This window comes from Rhineura floridana, chromosome 8 (genome assembly GCF_030035675.1).
Source record: "Rhineura floridana isolate rRhiFlo1 chromosome 8, rRhiFlo1.hap2, whole genome shotgun sequence".
Classification (NCBI taxonomy): Eukaryota; Metazoa; Chordata; class Lepidosauria; order Squamata; family Rhineuridae; genus Rhineura; species Rhineura floridana.
This window is the reverse complement of record NC_084487.1, coordinates 3,843,638-3,858,425: the sequence shown is the minus strand read 5'-3', so window position 1 is coordinate 3,858,425 and position 14,788 is coordinate 3,843,638. Positions and strand designations below refer to the sequence as shown.

General features: G+C 48.0%; 1 protein-coding gene across 2 annotated transcripts in view; it reads left to right on the top strand.

The window, feature by feature from the left end:
* Positions 1-14,289: 14,289 nt before the first annotated feature.
* The window catches only part of CCDC136 (coiled-coil domain containing 136), a 46,232-nt gene continuing 45,733 nt past the window's right edge, over positions 14,290-14,788 (top strand). For both annotated transcript variants that reach the window (XM_061582648.1, XM_061582647.1), the window contains exon 1: positions 14,290-14,342. In XM_061582648.1, coding sequence (XP_061438632.1) covers positions 14,294-14,342 — 49 coding nt within the window. In that variant the 5' untranslated portion in view covers positions 14,290-14,293. The remainder of the gene's footprint in view (positions 14,343-14,788) is intronic.

Genomic DNA, 14,788 nt, shown 5'->3' with positions numbered 1-14,788 from the left:
TCTTGCGGTGTGTGCGCAAAATGTGTCTTACACGTATGGTGTGTAGTGTATGCAGTTAATCCTTTGTTTGTCCCGCACTGCATTTCCCCATCACTTTCTAAACCACAAAAAGTCCATTGTTGTTTTTTGTTGTGCTGTAAACACACTAGTGGCCAGATCAAAGCGTTTCCATTAGCTGCACCTGGAGGGGGAATGGATTGACATGCTGATCAGTTGCGAAACCTCTTTGAAGCTGAATTTTTTTTTAAAAAATGCACTCAAGCTGCTCTCACCAGAGTAAAAAGGGCAGGTTTTGAATAATGTTGTACGGCCCAGTTTTCAGAAGAGAGAGGTGGAGACGCACTGGAACCAGCAGAACGGCGTGTGTGTTTCTACCCTAAATCTCTAGTATGCGCTTGAATCCATCTTGAAAAATACCAATGTTCTAGAGGCACCCTCTTTGAGTGACCTTGGGGGTCAACGGTGGGTCGAGAGAGCCTCATCACCAGCCAGTGAAGGTGCCCCTATTCCTGCATGCTGCTGGAGCAGGATGCTCAAAGAGGAAACCACAGGCCCATAATCCAATTGGGTCAATCCCATTTCCTGTGCTTGGGCATCTTTGCACAAGTGTGTTAGGAGGTCAGAAGCATGGGAAGAGGTGCCAGATTGGTCTGTCACAAGCACCATCTTGTGTGTGCTCAGCTCCCTCTTGCAATCCACGCCAGGATCGGGAGCCGACGCTGATGCGGATCGCGGAAGAGACCGCTACCCACCCACCCTAAGGAGGGACCCTTCAGGGGACTCAGGGGCCCTCAGCCAGGGCCTGACATGGCCACCCTCTGGCGCCGGCCCTGTGCATACGCACATATGATGTGGGGAATGGCATGTCCTCTCTGGCCTTCTGCGGCTGCCCAAGAAGAGTCCTGGGGTGGGGAGGTATTAGCCAGGGTGTCATTTTTTAGGAGACACTAACCTGACAGGGAAGCCATTGGCCAGGCCCACCATTTCATTTCCTAGGATGCCTCCAGATGGCACTTTCTAACAACCTCAGGAGAGCCTGGCTCCTGGATCCAGCCAAAGGGGGCCCATCTAGCCCAGCATCCTGTTCTCACAGTGGCCCCCCACATGCATGTTGGAAGCCCACAAGCAGGACCTGAGCCCAACAGCACTCTCCTCACATGTGGTTGCCTCTGACAGTGGAGGAAAAGCATAGCTATTGTGACTAGTAGCCACTGATATCCTCCAGGAATTTGTCTAATTTTTTCTTAAAGTCATCCCAGCTGGTGGCCCTCAATGCCTCCTGTGGGAGAGAATTCTACAGTTGAACTCTGCGCTGTGTGAAGGAGCCCTTTCTTTTGGCCGTCCTGAATCTTCCAACATTCAGCATCGTTGGATGTCCACGAGTTCCAGCGTTACACGAGAGAGTGAGAAAACCTTATCTTTATCCACCTTAAACTTCCCCCTATCTACTCCTGGTAGATTATTCCTAAAATCCATTTTATTTTTCATTGATTTATTCCTTACATTTATATACCACCTTTTCCTCCATGGGGCTCAAGCTGTCATACACAGTTCTTCCTCTCCCCACTTTATCCTCACAACAACCCTGAGAGGTAGGTTAGGCTGAGAGGCAGTGACTGGCCCAAGGTCACCCAGTGAGCTTCATGGCTGACTGGGGATTTGAACCCGGGTCTTCTGACATTCCCAAATCCAACAAGCATTACACTAAACTGGCTCACTAAGATGAATTGCCTTGGATACTCCAGGCACGGTTTGCTAACCTGGTGCCCTCCAGAAGTTTTGGACAACAGCTCTCATCAACATGGTAGGGTTGCCAGGTTCCTGGCCTGAGACTGATCCTGTATCTTTAGGAGAAGAGAAAGTCATCCAAGTGTAGGTGTTCTTGCAACACTGTAGTGGGAAAAACCACAAGGTGGAATTCTCCCTTCCCCCTGCACAACTTTTAAAGATACAGAAGACCTCTTGGAGGCTGGGCCTGGCAACGAAGAGGTCTTCTGTATCTTTAAAAGTTGTGCAGGGGAGAGGGAGAATTCCACCTTGTGGTTTTTCCCATCACAGCGTTGCAAGAACACCTGCACTTGGCTGACTATCTCTTCTCCTAAAGATACAGGATCAATCTCACCTTACACCATGGCCATGCTGGCTACAGCTGATGGGAGTGGTAGACAAAAATGAGGTTAGCAAAGGCTGCTCTAAAGTGATGATGATGATGATTGATGATAGACTTGAGTCCATCAAAGTCAAAAGCAGATCCACACAGATGGTTGGTTTACTTCACAGGTCTCTTTGCCTATTGACGTGGGACATGGCCTTCCTTGGGCTCTGATTAGCCTCCCATGCATGCCAGTTCCATGTCCCTGCAGGACAAGGCATACTGGGCTCAAGTTACAGGAAGCCAGATTCTGACTGAACATCAGGAAAAAACTTCCTAACTGTTAGAGCAATACAACAATGGAACCAATGACCTAGGGAAGTGACGGGCTCTGCAACACTGGAGGCCTTCATTAGGCAACTGGACAGCCACCCATTGGGTATGCTTTAACTTGGATTCCTGCATTGAGCAGGGGGTTGGACTAGATGGCCTTATAGATCCCTTCCAACTCTACTGTTCTATGATTCTTTGACTGAGCAGGCAGCCCTTTATGTAAACGTTCTGTAGAAGCTCATCCTTGAGTCCTGGTTGACTTTCTGTCTATATTACCTCAGTTCCTGCTCCAGCCAGCCAGTCGGCTTCCTTCGCCCTGAAGGCATCATTCCATCCTCAGACTAGGGGAAAAAAACCACACAACTGGCTTGGCCTGCTCTTGTGCCATTAAGAGTAGGACGATGTGCAGAGTCAGACCGCAGCAGGTGAAACTTTGCAGAGCTGCAAGTTGGAAAAACACCATTTGGGGAAGGTTTGTAGCTCTCTAGCAGAGCATCTGCTTTGCACGCGGAAACTCCCAGCTTCCATCCCTTCCATCTCCAGCGAGGGCTGGGAATATCCCCTGCCCAAAACCAGGACAGCTGCTGCCAGCCAGTGTCAGCAATACTGAGCTAGGTGCATCAATGGTCTGACTCAGCAGAAGGCAGTCTCCTGCATTCCTATTGCCAGCTGATGCTTACACATCCAGCCATTATTAAAAGCACAGCTACAGAGGCCAGTTGAAAAGTTGGCAACCCTATCCTCCCACCTACCCATTATTTTTGCCTACATCCCCACCTTTCTTGCTGCTGACCTCCTTTTAATTCCTGTCTGACTACAGGCGCAATCCAACAGGGGATGCCACCGGCAGAAACTCACCGGCGCGCCAGAGAAAATCCCCCATGGATTTATGCGCTTATAGGTGTTTGTGGTGTGCATTATGGCCCCCTTGGGAGAGCAAGAGAGGCAGGGAGAGACCTGGGAGGCCTTTGTTAAAGTGTCTGGAGCCAAACACAAGCTGCCCTCCCTGGCTGACTGATCTGTGTGCCAGCCTGGTGCCCATTTCTCACCCCCTTCAGCATTGCTGGCATTTACAGTACCATCACGGGCAGGGTGTTTCTATTATTATTATTATTATTATTGTTGTTGTTGTTGTTGTTGTTGTTATTATCTTTATTTATACCCGCCCTTTTTCCAAACTGGAACTCAAGGCGGCTTCCAGATAAAAACAAGTGCATATCATTAAGAACCTATAAAATATAAAACATATAAACATATAAAATCAGCATTAAAACAGGATTGAACTATTAAGATGTTAAAACCAATTACTCTTAAAATACTGCAACCCAGTTTAGGAGCATACAAGTAAAACAATAACATACAGCATCCTCTTCAGTCACTACCCTTAAAACCTTCAATTCCAAAGGCCTGCCGGAAGAAAAATGTCTTTAGCTGTCGGTGGAAGGACTGCACAGAGGAGGCCATTCTTGCTCCCTAGGGAGGGAGTTCCAGAGCCTAGGGGCAGCCACCGAAAAGGCCCTATCTCGTGTCCCCATCAGTCGCACTTGTGAAGGTGTTGGGATCGTGAGAAGGGTCTCTCCTGAAGATCTCAGGGCCCGGGCAGGTTCATACAGGGAGATACGGTCTGACAAATAGCCTGTTTCTAGGAGCAAAGCTGAAACTGTCTTAATTTCCTTTTATTTCTGCCGTATCGCCAAGAGGTGTTATGTGGTCTGCTAAAGAATGTAATGTTGTACTTATTGTATTGAAAAGGGTTTTGTGTTTGCTGTGACATTTCTTATTGTTTTATTACTGCAGTTGTGTTATTTTATTATGAAATTGTTTTTGTAATTGTTGTTTGCTTCTGTTGTAAGCCATGTTCAGCACATTATTTTTTTGTAAGTTGCTTTGAGTTCCATTTTGGGGGGGGAAAGCGACTAATAAATATTGTTAATAAATAAATAATAATTAATTTACAGCTCCCCGGCTGTTCCTGAGGGCGACCGTGGGCCCAGCACAAGATCCTCCTCTCTGGTGAAGTGGGAGGGAGGACAGCCTCCACCCCGGGAAGGATGAGCAGGTGAAAATCAGCTTAAGGAGAGGAGATTGGTCCACCCCCTGACCTGGGGTGGGGGGTAGAGAAGGGATTCAGGACAAAGTGATTATCCCAAATTCCCTTCCACCACCCCTTTCTGGTTGGATAATAAGGATGCAGGAGAGAGTGAAACGGGGGGAGGATGGACCCATCCCTACCAGGGCCTGGTCTAGTTGTGATTGTAGGAGATGTTCTTCTCTGACTTCTTTCTCAGCTGATTGAATATATTGTTACGTGCACCCGTACCTCTGAGCGGTAAGAGATCCCAGGGCACTTCCGGATGACCTGTTTATTGAGTATTCATCTTGATTCGTTTGCAGGGGGATGACACAACCGTGGCTATTTAGTGAGCGCTTGTTCTGATTTTTGTGTGGGAAGGTTAGATGGCCTTGCATCAAAGCAAGAAGCATCCCACACTTGCCGTTCCATTTCCCCGTCGCTTTCCTTACTGCAAAAAGTCCGATCTTTAGGGGAAGTGGGTTTGTAGTGCAAGACCTCCCAATCCACTGCATATTTGGGAAAGTTGACTGTTTGCCATTCATTTGAGATATTGGAACCATATTTTGCGTGATGGTTCCTGACAGCTAGCAGCAGGATGCACTTGGATGCCATTTTGAATCAAGATGGCTGACTGAATTTTTCCAAACGGTACTGATTTTTTTTGGTTTCTTAGAATTCCTGAGCTAGGTGACTAGAACTGCACAACATGAATTTACCAGTATGTGTTTGAAAATAGTAACTGGCTGGAAGTGCCCTCAGTGCAAATTTTGGGTCGGGCTTCCTTGGAAGAAAAGTCATTGGAGTCTGTGCTGTCTTTGTAATACGTGGTTTTATTTGCACATATACAGAGGCTGAGCATAGCATTAACACTCCAATAGATCTTGCTCCCCAATTAGATTTCTAGGGGTTCTCATAGATCCAGATCAAACACAGAGAGTGAGACACGCCTCCGTGATTCTTCCTGGCCCAGTTCAAGACTGCCAGATCCTTGTTCTCCTTCACACATAGATTTTGATGAAACCATCTCCAGCCAGGAGAGTGGGGGAAGGCATGCCCCTTTCTTCTGATCTTCAGCTAGTTGTTTCTGTGGCAACCGGTCACTTGTACTGGGCCAACTCTTTAGCTCTGCAAAGAGATACTTAAGGTGAGGGCAATTCACTTAACTGGGTTGACCTCTTTAAGCAGTGTCCTATTCTGCGGAATTCAGTCTCACTTCTACAAGATCGCAGGATTGGAGGGGATCTGAGGGGACATCTAGACTAGCTCTCCACTCCTATGACAATATAAAGTGCTTTGAATTTCAGATTATGTTTTCCCAAGAGCATTCCTCTGGAATGTTCTGCCAACAGAGATCCAGCAGGGACCTTCTATTTTAATTTTTAAGTGCCTGCTGAAAACCAGGCTTATGCAGGCTATTAAGAAGATGCTTTTTTCTTTTCTTAACAGTTGACCTTTGTTTTTATTGTATTTTTGATGTTTTTTGATTCTGTGGTTGTTGTTTTTAACATGTTGTAAACTACTTTGATGTTTTTAACAAATAGCACTATACATATATTTTTATAAATAAATAAATGGATGAAGCACTTCTGTGCAAAAGGCTTAGTTCTCTTTTGAATAAGAGGACCCCCCAGCACTGACAGCTACTCTCAGTGTCTGGGTCTGCCTTCCCCACATTGTGTGTCATATATGTGCCATATCAGGGTGTTGTAGGAAACCTCAGTGGCCACCCCCCCACACACTGCTGCTGCTGCCAGATAAGCAATATATTGTCACGTGCATCCTAGTCGCTGAGTGGTGAGAGGTTTCAGGGGTCCCAGCCCATACCCTGGGTGGCGATGGAAGGATCTGTCAGTTTTGTCTCTTTCTCATTTTCCCAATCTGAAATTCAGTTCTCGACATTTCCACGGGAATAAGCAATTTTTTTTAAATCCCCATGAAAATTCTCCAGGATTTTAGTGATAAATAATTGCTCCTATTAAACACAATCTTATATGCAGTTTGAACTACTGTAATGCATTTTTGTATTTTTCACTAACATAGTTGGAGAACTACATGACAAAATTCTGGTAAGTACGGATTTTGAAGGATGTCCCTGTTTCAGTTCTCATGTTGTTTCAGAAAGTGCGGATTTGATAATTTCCACTTTGTATGAAAACTGAATTGAATTTCTCACCCGTTCCTAACCCTGGGTTTGGTTCCCTTGGGATGACGGTCACTGGAGACCAGTGGTGTTTTCTGTGATATAAGGTTTATTTATACACATACACAGGCTGAGCATAAGATGGAAAGACTCACAGCATTAATATACTTCCACAGACCCTGCTTCTCATTTGGATTTTAGCGGGGGGGGGGAGGTCACCAAAACCATAGCTGGCTATGTACTACCTCCACTGTCAGAGGCAGTATGCAGTAGTGTAGTGGCAAATTCAGAAGTGCAGGGCCCCTTCATAATAATTACAGCCATGCCACCTCCCATCCCCCCCTTTTTGCTGCTGGGTTGAGAATTAGATCCTTGATCATTCTTTTCCCACAACAACAAACGTCCCTAGGAGTCAATCAGCATGAATTGGAAGTGTTAGCTGTTCAGAAGAGTCTTCTCAGTGGCTAACAAACATACTCCCCTTTCATGATGATTGGCTCATAGGATGCTGGAAATGTAGGGAACCTGCTCCCCCAAAAATAAGGGGTCTAAGACGACGCCCCTCGCAGTATGCCTCTGAATACCATTTGCTGGGAATGACAAGGGCCTTTTGGCCTGAACCAGCAGCCAGGCTCTTCTTACGTTAACTGGGCAGTAGAATCTTGGAAGACGATCTTACTCGGCCACAAGTGATCTCCAATGAATGAATGAATGGTAGCATGGTGTTGCTGGCCTCTGTAGCCAGTGAGGAGAGGCAGTGAAGCATGCAAAACCCTTTGCCCGTCAGATGCTGTGTGGTCCGTTGCCAGGGAGACATGGAATCTAGAACTCTCTCAGGTGAAGAGGATGTCCTCTGCAAGTGTGTTTTAAACTTGCCTGTGAGGCTGGCTATGCTGGGGTTGGAAGGGGCAATTGTTTAGCATGTGACCACGGCAGGGCTGGGATGCCAGCGCTTCTGGATTGCCTCGAAGGTTTGGCCCAGGATCTGTAAATCAGCCGATGGAGCTGCTGCCTGACAGTAAGGAAGAGAGTGTACTTAGAAGGCAGGGGAGAGGGGAGAGAGGGGACTGTGTTTGAAAAGAGGTGCGATGCACATTGATGCATGTGTGGACAAGGGTGGTTGAGTGTGACCAAAACTGCTTTATGTGGAATGTCACAGCCCGGAAAGATTGTTTACTCCAGCAAGTCTTTTAAATAGAGATCTTTCCCAGTCTGCATCTGTATTGGAATTGGTTTTGGATGTTTCCAGATGTTTTGCTGTTTGTCTGTTGGTCATCCTGTGCTGCTTTGGGAGGAAGGGTGGGATGATGATAATAATAATAATAATAATAATAATAATCCAGGAAAGGACAGACTTCAGGTTTGCAAGATCTCCCAAGATCTGCTTTGCACGAGAACCCCAAGATCCACCAAACAGACCCTGGTGCAACAGTCTGAAAGAATTCAGAGCCCAGGAATTTGTTATGAGTACCAGAACTGAATGGAGCTTCCACACAAAAAATCCACACCTGGTTATCCCAAGATTCCTTCATTTCAGCAACTTGGTGCCCTCCAGATTTGTTGGACTACAACTCCCATCAGCCCCAGCTGGCACAGATGGGCGTTGTTGTCCAAAACATCAGGAGGGCATCAGGTTGGAAGAGGTTCCTTTTGTTCTTGCCATTTTTAAACAGTTGGGAGCCAGGATTCCTTGCCAATGTACTGCAGATCACCCAGAGATCGATCCTGCTCAACCCTGTTCTATTCTGACTAGCTTAAAAAGCAGTGAGGTTTATTCTTTTTTTCAGTTTGTTGAATCTGATTTGGAGAAAAAACACAAAATGCAGTATTGCACAAGAACAACAGGATGGATGCAGGATGGATATGGATGGTGGCTAGCGTCGTGTGTGTACTCTGCTTCCCAAACCAGTGGTGGGAGAGTATTGGATGCAGAGTAAACAGAGGGTGTTTGCACAGCCTGAGTGTGGCTTTCCAGGGTCTTAGGCAGCGAGGGACTCTTCCCACTCTGCAACCCGAGATTCTTTCAAATGGAGATGCCAAGGCTTGAAACAGGAATCTTCTGAACGCAATGCAAGTGCTGTAGCACAGAGCTATGTCCCAATCCAAAGTGAGGGAAGACAAGACTTCTGTACTTTGAATAGCTGTGTGCTCTGCTGTGGGTCTCATTAGCTATAGTGTGATCTCCACTGCCCCCTGCTGATCACAGTGTCAAATGCAGAGGCAGACCAAATGCAATAGTTCACCAGCTGTCTAGGACGCTGGATGTGATGCAAGAGGCACACTCCCCCCCCCTCCGATTCTCCATGTACCTTGCAGTGTCGTAGATGTCCCTAGATTGAGGGTGCTCCCCCTGGACACTGCAAAGGATCATGACTTGGATGGCTTTAAAAGAAAATTAGACAAATTCATGGAGGACAGGGCTATCAATGGCTACTAGCCATGATGGCTGTGCTGTGCCACCCTAGTCAGAGGCAGCATGCTTCTGAAAACCAGTTGCCGGAAGCCTCAGGAGGGGAGAGTGTTCTTGCACTCGGGTCCTACTTGCGGGCTTCCCCCAGGCACCTGGTAGGCCACTGTGAGAACAGGATGCTGGACTAGATGGGCCACTGGCCTGATCCAGCAGGCTCTTCTTATGTTCTTATGTTCTTATGACTTGGGTGACACGTACGAACAGAGGAAGCAGCCTTGTCTGGGGTCAAACCGCTGGTTTGTCTACCTCAGTACAGTCTACACTGATTGGCAGCTGCTTCCCAGGGTTTTAGGACAAGGGACATTCCCAGCTCTACGTGGAGTTGCTGGCACCACCTGCAGATGATCTTCCACTGAGCAACGTCCCTCTGCAAACGGGAACACAAAAAGTGCCCCCAAGGATCAGTATTAGGACCTGTGCTTCTGAACTTTTTATTTCTTATTTATTCTTTGATTTATATCCCACCCTTCCTCCCAGCAGGAGCCCAGGGCGGCAAACAGAAACGCTAAAAACACTTTAAAACATCCTAAAAAGACCTTAAAATACATTAAAACAAAACATTAAAAACATTTTAAAAAAAGCTTTAAAAACATATTTTAAAAAAGGGTTGGAAACATAGTATTAAAGAAAACATATTAAAAGCAATTCTAACACAGACGCAGATCTGTAGGCGATCTCAAGTTAGGGGGTGAGCAGGGAGGTGGCCCAAGTTCGCCCACGATTCTAAATTGTTCAGTAGTTAAAAAGAGATTGTGAAGAGCTCCAGAAGGACCTCTCCAAACAGAGTGAATGGGTAGTGAAATGGCAAATGAAATTTAATGTGAGCAAGCATGAGGTGATGCATGTCAGGGCCAAAAATCTTAATTTCACATATACGCTTATGGAGTCTGAACTGGCAGTGACTGACCAGGAACGAGACCTTGGTGTCGTAGTGGAGAGCTTGATGACGATGTAACCCAGTATGTGACAGCTGTGAAAAAGGCAAATTCCATGCTAGGGATCATTAGGAAAGGTACTGAAAATAAAACTCCTGATATCATAATGCCGTTATATAAATCTATGGTGCAGCTGCATTTGGAATATTGTGTACACTTCTGGTCGCCTCACCTCAAAAAGGATATTGTGGAGCTGGAAAAGTTCAGAAAAGGGCAACCAGAATGATCAAGAGGATGGAACGACTCCCCTATGAAGAAAGGTTGCAACATCTGAAGCTTTTTGATTTAGAGAAAAGGTGAGAAAGAGATGATACGATAGAAGTGTATAAAATTATGCATGGCATTGAGAAAGTGGATAGAGGAACGTTTTTCTCCCTCTCTCATAACACCAGAACTCGTGGACATCCGTTGAAGCTGAACGTCAGAAGATTCAGGACAGACGAAAGAAGATGCTTCTTCACACAGCGCATAGCTGAAGGATGGAATTTGCTCCCACAAGAAGCAGCAGTGGCCACCAACTTGGATGCTTTAGGAGAGGATTAGACAACTTAATGGAGGATAACAATATCCAGAGCTACTAGCCAGGACGGCTATGCTCTTCTCCCACAGTTGGAAGTGGTATACATCAGCAGCACACTTCTGAACCCCAATAGCTTGCGGAAGAGAGCTCTTGCGCGCAGGTCCTGCTTGCGGGCTTCCCATGGGCATCTGGTTGGCCACTGTGAGATCAGGATGCTGGACAAGATGGGCCACTGGCCTGATCCAGCAGGGTCTTCTTCTGTTCCTATACCAAGTCAGACCATTGGTCCTGCTGGACTTGGAGAAGACAAACATGTTGAACCATCCGTACCTTGATGCTGCCAGCAGCAATTATCAGGGCCTTAATGGCAAGGACACAGGCAGGCTGTCCCGTCAAATATCTTGAAACCCTGCATTGATGGACCCTTAGAGCTTGCCGTCTACACATATCTGAAAATTTATTATTAATTAGGCCATCTATGTATGGACACAAGAGCCAGTGTGGTGTAGTGGTTAAGGTGCTGGACTATGACCTGGGAGACCAGGGTTCGAATCCCCACACAGCCATGAACCTCACTGGGTGACCTTGGGCCAGTCACTGCCTCTCAGCCTCAGAGAAAGGCAATGGTAAACCACCTCTGGATGCCACTTACCAAGAAAACCCTATTCATAGGGGCACCATAAGTCGAGATCGTCTTGAAGGCAGTCCCGTTTCATTTTTCATGTATGGACACAGAGGGGAGGAGGAGGAGGAGGAGGAGGAGGAGGAATTGGCACTTGAAAGTTATGGAACTTCCTTTGACTGAAGATTTGCTACATTCTTTTGAAAAGGCTGGAAAAGGAGAGAGGTTTTGGAAACAGGGTTACAAGTAATGATGTCATATTATGTGAAGTCCTGCCCTCTCCCACCCCCAGTTTAGCCTTTGGGGCTAAGAACTCCGGGTTCCGACTCATAGAGAGGCCCGGAGGGTGGTGACAAGATCTAGGGCCTTCTCAGTGGTGGCCCCCGAACTGTGGAACAGTCTCCTTGAGGAGGTGCGCTTGGCGCCGACGTTGTTTTCTTTTCGGCGCCAAGTTAAAACCTTCCTCTTCTCTGAAGCATTTTAATTTAAGTTAATTTAATTTGTAAAATTTTGTTGTAATTGATTTTTGACTGTTTTTATATGTTTTGCTGTATCATATTGTGTGATTTTATTGCATTCTTTGTGTTCACCGCCCAGAGAGCTATTGCTAGTCGGGCGGTATAAAAGCCGAATAAATAAATAAACAAACTAAGATGAACCCTGCTGAATCAGGCCAAAGGCAGTGGCGGCAACTGGCTCCATGTCAGTGGGGCACTGGAATCCGCTCTGGGTTTTAGTCCAAAGGCTCATCTAGTCCAGCGTCCTGTTCTCACTGTGGCCAACCAGACAGCTCCAACAGTGGAGGTAGAATGTAGCCATTGTGGCTAGTAGCCACTGATAACCTTATCCTCCACAAAATTTGTCACTACATATGTACTATACATTTAAAGCACTATGATGCTATTTTAAACAGTTGTGGCTTCTTCCTCCAAAGAATCCTGGGAGCTGTGGTTTGTGAAGGGTGCTGAAGATCGTGAGGAGACCCTCATTCCCCCCACAGGGCTTCAGTTCCCAGAGTTTCTTGAGAGGAGGGTTTGATTGTTAAACTGCTGTAGGAATTGTGAATGGGGTAGGGGTTTCCTAACAACTCTTAGCACCCTTCACAAACTACAGTTCCCAGGATCTTTGTGGGAAGCCATGGTTGTGAAAATGGTATAATAGTGCTTTAAAGGTAAAGTGCGGATGTGGCCTGTAAGAACATAAGTAGACATTATGCTGGATCAGGTCAAAGGGAGTCCATCTAGTCCAGCACCCTGTTTTCCAGTGGCTAAGCAGATGCCCATTATGGGAAGCCCCCCCACAGACCTGAGCGCAACAGCAGCAACTCTCCCCAGCATACTGCCTCTGAAAGTGGAGAGTTGCTGGACTCATACTGCGCTGACAATGGCATGACCTTCCGTGTGCTTTCTTCTAGAACTCCTGTAATGCCCATTGAAAAAGATGTTTGCCATTAATGAGATTCTTCCAAGAACCCCATAAGTCCTGTCGATTCTCACCTCTAAAGGGAACTTACCCTGAAAATGTGTCAGATCCTTCTGCTGCAGTCTATGCGCTGCAACTTCTCTGGGTCCACTCTCACAATCCAGGTGCTGCTGAACAGTCTGACACCTGTGCATTCATTCTGCCAGCATGCCGGCTGTTGGTTGGAGGCATTTGGGGTGGCCTTCAGCGCTGGTCTTGGTTGCCCTGGTGGATGATATTTGTCAGGAGAGAGATGGGGGGAGCCTGTGTCGTGCTCTTTGACCTCTCGGCAGGTTTTGATACCACCAAGGACCACGTCCACGGTAGCCGTCTGGAGCGGGTCAAGAAGGGAGGGACTGGGGGGCACTGTGCTTCAACAAGCTGTGTGCGTGCGTGTGTGCCAAGCTGAAGACAAACAGACTGCCAGACTGTGGTGGGCCTGGTGTGTGTCCAGAGTATGCTCTTCTGCTACTGGGAGTGTGTGTGCGCACAGCATGCGCATATAAGTGTGTGCCAAGCAGAGAGTCCAGGGGTGTAGTTGTCCAGGGTCGGGGTGTGTGTGTCATAGGCCCTTTACTTTTTTTGGAGCAGGGTCCCAGCCAGGTCCCTATGTATGAGCCAGTTAGCATGAAAGGGGAGCTTGTCAGCCACCAAGAAGAGTCCTCCACCTTTCGTGCTGATTGAAGTCAATCAGAGTGAACGGAGGTGAGTCAGCCCTTTAGAAGACTCTTCTCAGTAGCTAACACACAGCCTCCCCTTTCATGCTGATTGGCTCCTGGGGATGCCTGTTGTAGTGGAGTGTGGACTCAGAGATGACAGGGAGAGTGATGGGGCAAAGTGGGAAATGGGGCGTGGCTGTGAGAGAGCATGGTGTGACCGTTATGAAGGGACCCTGCACTTCTGAATCTGCCACTAAAGTACTGGGAGAGCCCCTCTGTTCGTTTGTGTATGAAGGCTTGTGTGTGTGTTGGAACAGAAGTGCTCCGCCATATGGAGCACTGAATGTGCATTTCACACATTGCGTGCATGTCGGGAGGAGTGTCTGAATATCAGGCTGGGAGATTCCCGGGCATCCACATTCCTTGCCTTGGGACATCTGTGGGGTGCTGGACTCCCTGAGTTCCTGTGGGCATGAGCAGGAGATGTGCCGGCACAGCAGTGTGCCCTTGAAATGTGCGCGTATGTGGGGGATCTGAACGCGTACATTGTAAGCTCTGGATCAAGCGCTAGCAGCCCTGTACATGCTTAGGGTGTGTGTTTGCGTGCTGTGATGCTGGCTGCTTGAGCGCCAGGCTGGAGATGGACCCCCTGCTCTGCTGCGGGTATCCGAATGCCATCGGGCTCGGGGATGTGTGCGTGTGCTCCTGCATGCCGGGCAGGCAAAGCATCTGTGCAGGCCAGGCTGTGCATGGATGCGCCAAGAGGAGCACAGCATAATATGCACAGCTTGCACTAGTTGAGGTTGTCAGGATGATGGACTCGGCTCCGGATTCGCCCGCCCTCTGTATGTGTGCGCGTGTGTCTGCGTGTTCTGCTAGCTGGAGGTGGGCCCTGCCTGCTCCTCCTCCGCCTCCCCCTCCCCTCCCCTCTCCCCCCTCCCCCCAGCCTCCTCCTCCTCCTCCTCTCTGTCTGCTTCAGGAGCAGCCATGGAGACAACTGGGCTGCAACTGCTGGGGAGGAGAAAAGAGAGAGCAGGTCAGTGGGGAGGGGGGGAAGGAGGAGGGGAGGGGGATGCAGCCATAGCATCAATGGCTCCTGCAAGGGCCCCCAAGTCCCGCCCGGCCTCCCTCACATCCCCCATCACGGCCTTTCCGTGCATCCTCCCATCCACTCTCCTTCACCTCCGAGGATCTCTCCCCTTTCACCCTTGGCCATATTTTTTTCTTCCCCTCTCCCCCCCCCCAACTTCCACCTGTGGCTGCCCCAATATCCAAACTGCATCTCTCTTCTTGTCTCATCAAGGGGATGGGGCAATCTCCCCCAACCAGCTCTTTGTTAAAAAAAAAAAAAAAGTCACGCCTTGCACGGATGACCTCATAGCCAGTGGTGATATCATCGGGCAGGTATGGCGTGTATATGGTGAGAAGGGTGTGTGTGTGTGCGCGCGCGTGTGTGCCCCCCTCCTCTCCCCACTCCAAATA